The sequence below is a fragment of the Manacus vitellinus genome, unplaced genomic scaffold, assembly GCF_001715985.3.
Source record: "Manacus vitellinus isolate BGI_N305 unplaced genomic scaffold, ASM171598v3 scaffold_28_pilon, whole genome shotgun sequence".
In the NCBI taxonomy this organism is placed as follows: domain Eukaryota; kingdom Metazoa; phylum Chordata; class Aves; order Passeriformes; family Pipridae; genus Manacus; species Manacus vitellinus.
The window spans coordinates 2,962,864-2,974,777 of NW_021940122.1; the positions used below are offsets into that span (position 1 = coordinate 2,962,864).

Consider the following 11,914-nt stretch of genomic DNA (forward strand, 5'->3'; position numbering starts at 1 on the left):
AAGGGTGCAGAACTGGAACCTTCCTAACTGTGATACCATTCAGAAACAAGATGCATGGAATTCCTATTACTAGGACAGAATTTCGTATTTTCAGTTAGATACTAAGAACAGAGGTTGTTTGGATCAGCAGTCAAGTAACTGTAAGAAAATAATGACTACCTGAGTCACAATGCAAAACACCAATTCTACAGAGACCAGTGAACAGGCCAAAATGTCCTTTCCATGTTAACACACATTAAAAGCAGGCATCTGACATGTACATATCCAGTCCCCATCTACACATATTCTGCTTCCAGGAATCCTTTTCTTCAAAAGAATTTACCTTTTTTAAGCAATTGCCAAGAGCTGCTAGGAATCCTTGCACTTCTGGTGGTTCATGCACTTATGTTTTATGTTGCTACTGCAAACATATTTCAATTGTTTTATAGCTAAGGAGGTGAACCCAAATCACAGTCTCACTGGAAATGTGCAGCAAAATATTTAGAAGTAAACCTTAAAGACTAGCTCTCGGTATTTGCAGAGAAAAAAAGAATGCAACCCACACAACTACAAGCAGAGATTTTGTAAGAAATGCCAACAGGAAGCATCCAAATGTCATAAGCAGTACCAAGTGACTGTGTTGCAATGCCAAGGTCCAACTGATTGAAATAACTGAGACAGCTAAACAGATATGAACTATCTGCTTTAATTTAATTTTTGAAGACTTTAGCAACATAAAGAAACGTTATCCTTTTACAGCTCTTCACCAAGGGAAACTAAGTGGTCATGCATGGAAACAGCAGAAATAACATATCCAAAAAGAAACAGCACAGGTTAAATGTTTCTTACCCATCCAAGGGCTGGGGTTTGTTTTCTTTTTCAAGCACTAGACAAAGAATTCATCAAACAGAAGTCATTTTCAAAATCAATGTGTTATTCTGTGGTCCAAATGTCAAATCACTATTACATTTTCAAGTATAATTTTTAACTCAAGTAACATAAAAAGTGTTCAATAATCAAGCAACAAGCTCAAATACAATATGAATAGCACAGCTCAAACTGTCTGCCTCCAATAATGGAAGGTAAAGGATGGAGCTTAGCAAAATCTGGTATTTCACAGTCTTGCTCCATTAATGAACAGGCTTCACAGACAACAACCCACCACTGGGTATAAAAAAGCCAGCACTGACAATTTTATAGATCTTATTTTAATGCAAGTTACTACTTGGCCTTTGACATTAACATTACTACTGCTCTCCCTCCCCGCCTTCCCTAATCGCAGTTTATTAAGAAATCCACACCCCATGCTTGGACAATGGTTTGAACTATACCACTATTTTAAATAAAAGGACCACAGATGTTCCACAATATTTGATTTAAAGAAATTAATCTAAAAGCAACTTGATCAGAAAATGCATGAGGAGAAGGAAATCCTTTGACTACAAAACAAATTCCAGGTAAAAAAAAAAATACTAAGTGCTTTCTCCAAAACACAGAGTGCAGCCACAAAAGTGGGGGTGACATGGAACAGCTTATTTAAAAGCCTTTTAAAATATGGATAAAATAACAATGTAGAAACATTTCACAATATGCTGAGCAGCAATTCCAACAAGGATTGCATTTGAACTGATGACTATCTGAGCTATGAAAGCTGATGCATTCAAGGCAGCGCTTAACTAGCTGATGATTGAAACTACACAGAACAGCAGTGATCACATTAAAAACCTAATGCATCATTTCCCAGAGTACAAAGCAGGTGGCAGAACTGCAAAAAATGGAGACAGATTATTTTTCTCTTATATGAATAACGTAAGAAAACACTCCTGCAAATTTTGAAAGCTGAACATCTCCACTCAGTAGCAGGTAAACAGTTTTCCTAAAGACCGCACCAACATGCTAGAAGGTCGCTGGCTTGAGATGCACACAGCAACAGCATGTAAGCTTCTAAAAGAACAGTTACATTACCTTTTTAACAGTAGCTCAGATGCTATATTTTTATGTATATATGTGTGTGTGTGTATACATATGTGTGTGTGCATATATATATATACAGATATATATATAAAACCAATATACATTGTACTACTTAAATCCAAAATCAGTACATTCTGGGACCAAGTCCGAGAACTCTATTTGTATTTACACAAAACAGTGATTCCTGTTTGCTTTACAGGAGCAGACTAGGCTAGCACAACCTCAACAGACTCCTAAAGATGAGCTGGGCTGAACAAAATCAGTCCTGCAAGGCAACCACCCAGAAAGGATGTCTCTGCAGAACACATGTATGTACCTTCTGTCCACCAGACTCACTTAACCACTTCAAATAAGGCTCATTAAATGGAGGAGGAAAAATAACTTTTCAGAGATTCTTATTCACCCTTTTTAGGTCTATACTTCCAATATACAGCTCACTTCCCCCCAGGACCAGCATTCCTCCACACAATTCTCTGGAGCACTGTTCGTCCTCCTCAAGGTGCAATGCCAGGAAGTGAAAAAGAGCATGATAAAACCTGAATAAGCCTGGCAGAACTTTAAGCCCTGGTCCTGAAAAATTCTTCCATACCTCTCAACACAAGGATGAAAGGGATTTGCATCAGCACTCCTGTCTACATGGCACGAATCCCTGAATCCTCAAGTCTCTACTCCCACAACTGCATCTTCAAAACACTCTGCATTCTTAAGTAAAACTGTCCCATTAGCAAAGCCAAGTAGCTCATTACAGCACTGCCCTCCTCATTATAAGACACTTATTCTGATGTTAATTTGAAGTATAATAAATCTCTCATCCAAAGATCTGGGGGTCTTTTAAATCAAAATAATTCCTTGCAGGTTTGGCTGTGACTCCCTTCCCCCCACATGAGCTCAGCCAAGGAAAACAGATACAAGGGGCAATGAGACACCACCCAATGTAATTTAGCAAGAATACAAAACAGCACTTGTATGAAGGGCAACCCATGACAATTGCTCATATGGCAGTTGGTTTTGTGGTAGTGCTTTATATTCACACACCAGGACCTCTCTGCAGCAGAAAAAAAACCCTGCAATGGGCCACCCTGGCAGCTGGAACCTTGTCAGTCCCCTGTTCCAGAGAAAAATCATCTCTTCCAGGACATCAAGGGGAAGCTACAGTCTCTCCCTCCCTCTTGCCCAGGTGATGGATATGAAGCTAGAAGCATCTTCTCTTTGCTTCCTTCTCCCTAAATTAAGGCTGACGGATCAGCACATACCAAATTCTGGACTGGCCCCAGTCAAAGCCACCATTGTCTGCTGCCTTGCCAGATGTGTAGAGGTGAGACCAGGAGCACTTTGGAGAGAAGGGGAGTGCACACAGAAGTGAAAAAGAACGGGGAACACACGAAGGATCCACAAATACTGAAGCTCAATCACAAAATGTGAGGACATGGAAAACCATTTCGTTAGGTTCAATGGGCATAGAGTCATTAGCTCTTTCACCTGGATTTTCAGATCATGGCAACTCAGCAGTATACATTCAAAAATTCTTTTTCTTTTCTACACTGAAGCAAACTTTACACTACAGAGGTGAATCACTTTCTTGCACTTACTTAAACGTGGTTTGAGGATACAACAACATCCTGATGAGCTGCTATTTGTTTAGAACAAAGTACAGGTATCACATTCAAAAACAAGCATCCTGCATTAATTTCTTTAAATAAAAGGTTACAAACAAATCTGCTTCAAGTCACTTGGGAATCAACTTCAGGATCAAAGGTTACTTTTAACTTTAGGCTTTTTTTCTCAATTTTATATGTACATCGGTACCCACTAAAAATCCCAACAGATGGCTACCAAACTACGTGTGATAACAAAGTTATTGCTCCACAGACCCTACAAGCTTCATACCTTCAGAATAACTGACCCATTATTCAATTTTACTTTGATGAAAGCTACGGAACCATTTCTCATGTAGCTGTGTTTTTCTAAATTAAAAAAAAAAAGAGGTTAAACTCAGCTAATGAACAGGCCATACTAAATTTATGTCAATAGCTAAACATCTGCTAAGAGCACTGTTTCTTAAAATGCAATCCACAAAGAGCAGGAAGCTTACATGGTGCTGGCTTGCTTTCATTCACACCTGCTTAATTACATGAAAAACAAATAAAACACTTTAAGTATTTTTCAAATATCAATTTCCTCGCAAGCAGGAGTTAGAGTCACTACAGAACTGATTCAAAAATCCGAAGAGCTGACCTGCGCAGCCATCGGCTGGACATTCCCCAGTGCATGAGACTATGAAATGCAGCATGAGGTTCTTCTGAAGGTGTCTGAGCTAATACAAAATGTTCATAATTTTCCAAGACAGTGAGACGCTCAAGTTCAAACCTTTTACAAAGGAATGCTGAATTACATACACTGAATGATTTAAAATATGACAAACTGAAAAAAATCTCACTCAAATCCTACAAGATAATACATTGGGCTATTAAGTGAAAAACATATTCACCACAACAATATCTGCCCTTTTTCATTTCTCAGTTTGCTGTTCTCTGGAAGGAGAGGAAGAGAACATTTGACCCAATACTAAAAACAAGCTTCACATTGACCAAAACCATATTGTTATTTTTAAATCAGTTCATATTAGGGAGGTGCTCTACAGAAAAGCACATGAGAAATGAAAACACTCTACCTTCAGAAAAATATTTAAGTACCATGTAGTATATGAGGCTTGAAGCTTCTGAACAGCAGAAAAGAAAATGCATAGTTGCTTATTAACAGAGGATTAACATTATTTTAGAGTCTCTCTAACATAATGAATGAGGCTAGGTTCCTACATAGTATCACTCACTGTACTTTTATAAAAGAGCTTAAAAGCAACTTTAATTGTGGAAATTCCTAAGTCTCAGTTACTTTCATTGTCAATCAACATATTCTCTTAGAAGCCTGCACATGTATTTAATACACTAATTGAGTAGCAGCTTTGTGCAGACCCTTCACGAGCAAGACAGCAGTTTCCTTTCTGTATGGGAGTTTTATCCAAATTAGAACTATGGCAGCATTTAATGATAATGGAGATGGGCTCCCCAGCCTTCTCTGGAATAAGATAAATGAAAATATTTTGGCTAGGAAACAGTCCCTCACAAGCAGAACTTTTCTAAGAAGCTCCAGCAGTTTCTCATACCGAAGCATTGTATTTGACAACACCAGAGACCCCAGCCTCAAAAAAAGCTCTAATTTTTGTTACCAAATCAAATGAAGCTTGTCAATAAAGAGATTCCCCTCCTGCTCAAAAGCAAGACTTCTGTGCAAACTTTAGGCAGTAACTAGAGGGACATTGTAAACTGAAATTCCAGGTAGGAGCTCTTCAGTGGTTTCTCAAAGCACAGAAAGATAAAGTGACATATACTTAAAAGCCTGCTCTCCACGAAGTGCCACCTCTTGCTGCATGGTCCCACCCCCTTTAAGACACCTCTGACCACTCACTGAGCCAGTTCCACTCAATCATCTGGAGGAAAATTATGACCCTTCCCCACCCCCACAGTTATTTCAGTTTTCTCCTAGAATAACAAAGTCAGTCTGCTCACCAGAAGGTCAGACAAGTGTCACGTCAGCACAAGTATCTGGAGTGTGATGCTCCTACAGCAAAAACTAACACCTTGCTGTTGCCTGACTCTCAGCAGCAACCTTCAAAAGACTGAATGTTAAAATTGCACAATTTCCTCTCAAAAGCAAATGGTTCTTCTTCTCCTCTAAAACAAAACAAAATCAGGTTTGCCAAATGCTTATTAGCATTAGCTTCCTATGTGTATAGAAACATACTTAAAATTAAATGCAATTAGCTGGAAATACAAGGAAAAGGTAAGTCCACATGACTAGCTTGCTCTACGGACAAATCTCTGATTTTTCTCAATTAAAAAAAGTTTTAATTAATTAATGTTATATATTTAATTAAAATGTAAAAACAGAACAGAGCATATATTTCTTGCTCCCTTTGTGTATTTAAATACAGCATTTGTGGCACTTAATCATATTTCCATCTCTGAGATGTACAGAAAGAGAAAGTTATGTGAAAACAGATACCAGTTTCTGAAACGATGCAAGACCAGTGCAAAGAAGCAAGAGGAATTGAAAATCATAAAATTTATCTTCTCAATCCCTGAACTCACAGAGGCGAAAGCCTCATGATGCTGTCAAAACACTCACTTCCCACCACTTTCTCCCAAGCATATGACCCAAGTGACAGTTCCTGTGGCATCCTCTGATCTTCTGCCACGAAGTGACCAAACTGTGCCCCGTAATCTTCAAAGTGCTAAAGCCTGATCATTCATTCCGCCCTGAGGAGAAATCTCGCTGATTTCTCTAAAGAACAACAAAAAGTCCTACTCTGCCCTGTCATTCTCACCTCTACACGCGCTTCTACACACTCTTGGGCGCGTGTAAGCTCATTTTCACAGCAAGCAGAATCTCCCCTTCATCCGCCTCCTCGCTCACACCAACCACTTCACACGGAGTCTGAAGGAGGACAAACCCCGGCGCCTCGGGCAGCTGCCCCCCCACGGGATGTTGTCCAGGAGGGCAAATCCCACGGCGCCCTCCGCCCCCGGCGTGCCCTGTGCCCCCGAACTGCCTCCACAGCCCCGGCTCCCTCCCGAGTCCCCCCGGGCGTACCTCGCCGGGGCGAAGCCCTCCCGCCGCCACCTCCCCCTGGGGAGCATAAAAAGAGTTTGTTTTTTTGTTTTTGTTTTTTTTTTTTTTTCCCAAAGAAACTCGCGGCTCCTCTCTCGCCCTTTGTTGCCTCTGGGAGGGGCAGGTTCGGGGAGTGGGGCCACACGCCGGGGGGAGACCAGCGGCGGGGGCTGCCCCTCGCAGCAGCAGAGCCCCGGAGGGTTGTCCTGGCGCAGCCCCGGCAGCGGGGTCGCCGCCCGCTCTGCCCCACCTTTTCTGCGGCCCCGGTGCCTCGCAGCAGCAGCAGCAGGAGTAGGAGGCCTGTGGGCGGAGCCAGCGAGGCCGCCCGGCGGGTCCCGCGGGGAGCGGCCGCCCGTGCTCACCATTGCCCGCGGCGTGGGCAGCGCGCCGGCGCTCCGAGGGCATCGCGGGCTGCGGGGCGCCGCGCCGGGCCGCGTCTCTGCCCTTGCCCTGCCCTGCGCGCCCGCCAGCCCGCGGCCGCCCAACGCTTCCGGGGGCGCGGCGGGGGCTGCCCCGCATTCCTGCCGCCCCCCCGCCTCCCGACTGCCGGCCCCGGGCGGCCGCGGGAGCCCGGGACCGCGGCGCCTCCGCCCGCGGCCCCGCCGAGCGAGGGGCCCCCGAGCCGCGCCCTGCCGGGCGGCCTGCGCGGGGTTCACGGCCCCAAACTCCCTGGGAGTCAGCCCCTAAATTCCCGCCTCATTCCGCCTCCGTCCTCCTTTACGAGTTGGCTGATAGTACTCCGATTTTTCTCCCAAAGCAGAGATTAAGTGAGGCAAAATTGCTGGGAAAAAAACCAAACAAAACTCCTTGGAAACACGAATATTGCTGTTGTTAAGAGAAGAGGATAATCTGGTGTCACAGATCTCCACACGCAAATGTGAATTCAGCTTGGCTGCAAGGTCCCAAGCCATTGCAGTTTTAGTCCTCTAGCTCTTGAACACATACCATGTGTAATCAGCCTTGCCTTAGCAGGCTGAATTCAACCATGGGGAATAAACACTTAAAAGAAAAAAAAGTAACTTTCAAGTCTTACAGTCACAAGAAGAAGGCAAAATAGCAAATTTGCACAGATTTACGATAATAGTACTGAATTAGTACCCCTACGTTGTCAAGCATATTTGGGAGGAAAAAGAGCACCCTAAGCACTGGTAGCATCAGTCACCCTTGTAATACCACCATCATCATGCAACGGAACAGCTTGTTACATGGTTTTCAGTAGTAGATGAAAAGAATGTAATTTTCAGATGCTGATGCAATGTTGCCATGTCCATGCTTCCACAGCTGCAGTCACAGCCGACATTCCTCCCAGCAGCGAGGTCAGAGGGCAAAGAGGAAGGGTGGGAGCCACACCTACACAGATATCATTTAACATTTCTTTCAGCTTCATGATTCAAACATACTCAGCACTCCACTGGCCACACTCTCTCTCACCACAAAGGAGAAGGGACTTTGGACTCCACAGGTTCCAAAGATCAGCCTTTCAGCTATTACAGGCCCCATGGTCCATCCTTGCTGCTGTGGAAGCGCTGGATACCTTGGTGGTATCCAGGTGCAACAGTTCCACTGTAAAAAGTGTCTTAAGGAAGAAATCATTCCCCACTTCTCTCAAACAGCTCTAAGACACTGATACTGCTTTTCTGGCCAGGGTAGTCTAGCGCAGGCTCCACCAAAATGTCAGAAATACCATTTAAGGATGGTTCATGTTTATGCCAATCCACAGAGTTACTTGGAGGACTATTTAGATTAGGTTTTAACATTACTGTTCCTTGTTTAGATGCTGAAAACTGATCTATGTCCAAGTCTATGCTTAGGGCTTAATAAGGGCTTTTTTTTTTTTTTTTCCCCACAAAGAGACATGTAGGGCATTATCTCTCCTTCCTCGAGCATATCAACCATACTACTTGTGCCAAATCATGGAAGAATCCAGAATAGATTTTGTTGCTCAGACTAAAGACAGCAAAATTTTGATGAACAATTTTTTACTTGTTTGGCACATACTTGTGCCATAGCTGCCAAGAGGTGGAGTCTCTTATATTTAGGGAATGATAAATGTGAGGATTTTAGAACATTTCATATTTTCCCCCTTTTGAAACCTTTTTAGTGATACAGGAAGAGACCCCTATGAAAGCAAAGTCAATGGAAGGATATCACAGATGAGGCTGGTTTAAGTCAGCTTGCAAGATGTAATAGTCAACAAGACATTGTGCAACACGTAATGGAAGATGAATCAAAAATAATTTATATGTGTCCCCTTGTCTTCCATTCACCAAACACAGAAGTTCATGCCATAGGTCCCGTGAAAGAGTTACATCACTACAATAATATCCTTTCTATACTACAGAGAGCACATTCCTAAGATCACTAATCATTAGTGGTATTTGTTGTGTACTGGAAAAATCACTCCTTGAATAATTTGTGGCTTAGTAGTGTTGTGCATTAACAGGAACATCTGAACATCCTACACATAACTCAATAACAGTCTCTGGAGAACCTGATAGAGGTTTCCTCCTGTGTTATGTTGTGTTGTGAAGGTGTTTTGTTGGCTTGATTTGAGTATTCTAAATGTTTTGATTTGTTCATGTAAAAAAGGAGTATCTGAATCTGTGAGAGGGTTGATTTTTAAATGGGATGTGAAAACTTGTAGAATTCCTAAGAGCAGCCAGAGGCAGAATTTGCTTAATCTATCTTCGAAATTTGTCCCAAAGCCACATTCCTTGACCAGAAATGGTTTTTGTGGAGCCCTCGGTTGCATATTTTGCACAGGGAACACCATCCTGACAACAGCAGTGACGAACTATTAGAGGTTATACACCCTAAAAGCCTTAAAGATTCATAGAATCTACAGAGCCAAAGAATTAGCAATGCAACTGCTCAGAAGAGTTGTCTTAATACATGGTTTTCATTCAACAAAACAATCTGAAGAACTATACAAATCCAGATGGTCACCCTGGCTTCCAGAATCTTCCTTCTTCTCAGAAGATTTCAGCACAAGATGAGTTTAGGTACACCAGCAGCAGAGTACTGCACATTTTGGTCTATGAGAGTTCCCAGGCATCTCCTCAGGGGGAAACAGAACTGTGTAATAAAGATTCCATTTTAGTTTGTGACTTAGAACTGTCCCTGTCATCAAATCAAAACAGATACAGAATTAAAATGCTGTGGGAAGCAAATACAAATATAATAACATATGATACCAATCTCATAAGGCAAGTTGCCAACACGTATTAAGACATCAGCACAAATACTGTTTTTCAAGATAATGAGACAGAAGACCAAACCATCTTCTTACTGCTGATAGGAGAATGTTTTGCCAACTAAGCATTTCTGTAATATTTCCTTCCCATTGTGAGTAACTTCTAGAGGTAACTGAAACTATCATCTCCATCTGGTTCTCTCATTTTCCCTTGAGAAGCTTATGAGCAATTGGGCTTCTTTCCCACCACAGCTCTTTAGGTTTTTACATTCTTTCATTACATTTCGAAAGCTGAATTCAGCTGGAGGGCAGGGCTGCTATTCAGAGGGAGCTCCACAAAAGCAATCCCAAGGTCCTGCATCTGCAGGGAAGCAATAGCCCCATGCAACAGTACAGGCTGGGAGCTGTTTGGAAGCAACTCTGCACAATTAAACTTGGATGTCCTAGCAGACAATTCAAATATGAGTCAGCAGTGTGCCCTCGCAGCAAAGGCAGCCAACAGCGTCTTAAACTGTATTAACAAGAGGGCCAGGGAAGTGATCTTTCATGAGACTTCATCTGAGTACTGTGACCAGTTTTGGGCTCCCTCCAGTACAGAACAATATTGACACATGGGACAGAGTCAATCAAAAGGCCTCCAAAACAGCCAGAGGTTGCAGAACACAATGCACATGAAGATGCTGAGGCAGCTGGAATATTTTCATCTTGGAGAAGAGAATGCTAAAAGATCTTGTTGCTGCTTACAACTTCCTGACTGCAGGACAGGACTGGAAAATGGAACTAGCCTCTTCTCAGAGGTGCACGATGATGGCACAAGAGCCAACAGACACAAGTTGCAACATGGTAAATTCCATATTCTAGATAAAAGGGGGAAAAAATACCATGAGAATGGTCAAACACGGGGGTTGCTCAAAGCAGTTGTAGAATCTCCATATTTGGAGATGTTCAGGACTCCCCTGGCCATGGCCCTGATCAACTTGATCTGATTAGACCTGTTTGAGGAAGGAGATGAACTAGATAACCCCTGAAGGTCCTTTCTGACCTCACTTATGACTATAGGATTCTAAGGCAATATGTAATGTATGGAAGAAATTCCCGTAGTTCTAAATAAGCAAAGGTGATGTTCTAAATAAGCAAAAGAGATTTCAGCTTTCCAGTTTCTGTAGTTACTTATCTGTGTTCTCTAAGTGAAATAAGAACTTACTCTGAAAAGGTTGATTCTTCTGAACTCAAAGAAAAGGAATAATGCATTTAAAGGAGACAAATTATTGACTTCCTTCATGGTATTAACACATTAGATCTTTGCTAGCACCTCCATTTTCTTATCCCTTGAATCTTGATACGTAACACGTGGTCTAGATTTTTTCTGTGACAGAATTCAAAGGCCCATCCAGCCAGCTAGTACAAGTGCTGTATGTGCATCTAAGGGACATATGTCTCCTTTTTGATGTCAGCAGACACCTGAAGGTTATTACTAGCACTGTTACCACATATTCACTTGTGAGCAAGTCCAGATCTATATTCAGGTTCACAGTTTCTCTCTGCAATTCACTGAATTATTAGATAATTCTACCTCTTTTTCCAGAAAACAAATTTCACTGCTTATGGTAGAATTCCAGCCAAGAGAATCTATCTGCTAGCAATCTGCTTAATTAGCATATTCTTAGGGTTGTTTAGATTACAGCTACAGTGGTAGTATAGTCAAATTTGGCTGATAAATTAAGAGGTCTTAATGCCAGGCAAACAAGAGCCAAATGCCTCACTATGGCACATTAACTCTGTGCTTTCCAAAATGTCCAGTAGGTTAGGTCTTGCAATTTGCTCAGATGTCATGCTTAGGTATGAAAATAATGTTAAGCATATAATACTCAGAACTAAAGTAACTGCAGAATTTTCTTTAGCCAAAATGTTTTCTAGCAGTAACATGGAGTTTATTATGCATAAATTTCATTTCAGACTGAGGGACCTGAAGAAGGTCATCTGCTCTATTTTAGTTCCTCCTATGTTCTTGTGAAGCTGTGTTGGTTTAAATGCTCTTGGACTCAGTGAACTATCCATCAGATATACAGAACATGCAAACTTCTTCACTATAATACAGGG

General features: G+C 42.1%; 1 protein-coding gene across 1 annotated transcript in view; it reads right to left on the reverse strand.

Annotated features, from left to right (window-relative positions):
- DCBLD2 (discoidin, CUB and LCCL domain containing 2) overlaps nt 1-8,121 on the reverse strand; it is a 41,260-nt gene extending 33,139 nt beyond the window's left edge. Inside the window, exons 1-3 of the mRNA XM_029960631.1 lie at nt 8,053-8,121; nt 6,780-7,304; nt 6,360-6,639 (exon numbers count right to left, since the gene is read on the reverse strand). Coding sequence (XP_029816491.1) covers nt 6,360-6,639; nt 6,780-7,304; nt 8,053-8,121 — 874 coding nt within the window. The remainder of the gene's footprint in view (nt 1-6,359; nt 6,640-6,779; nt 7,305-8,052) is intronic.
- Nucleotides 8,122-11,914: the final 3,793 nt, after the last annotated feature.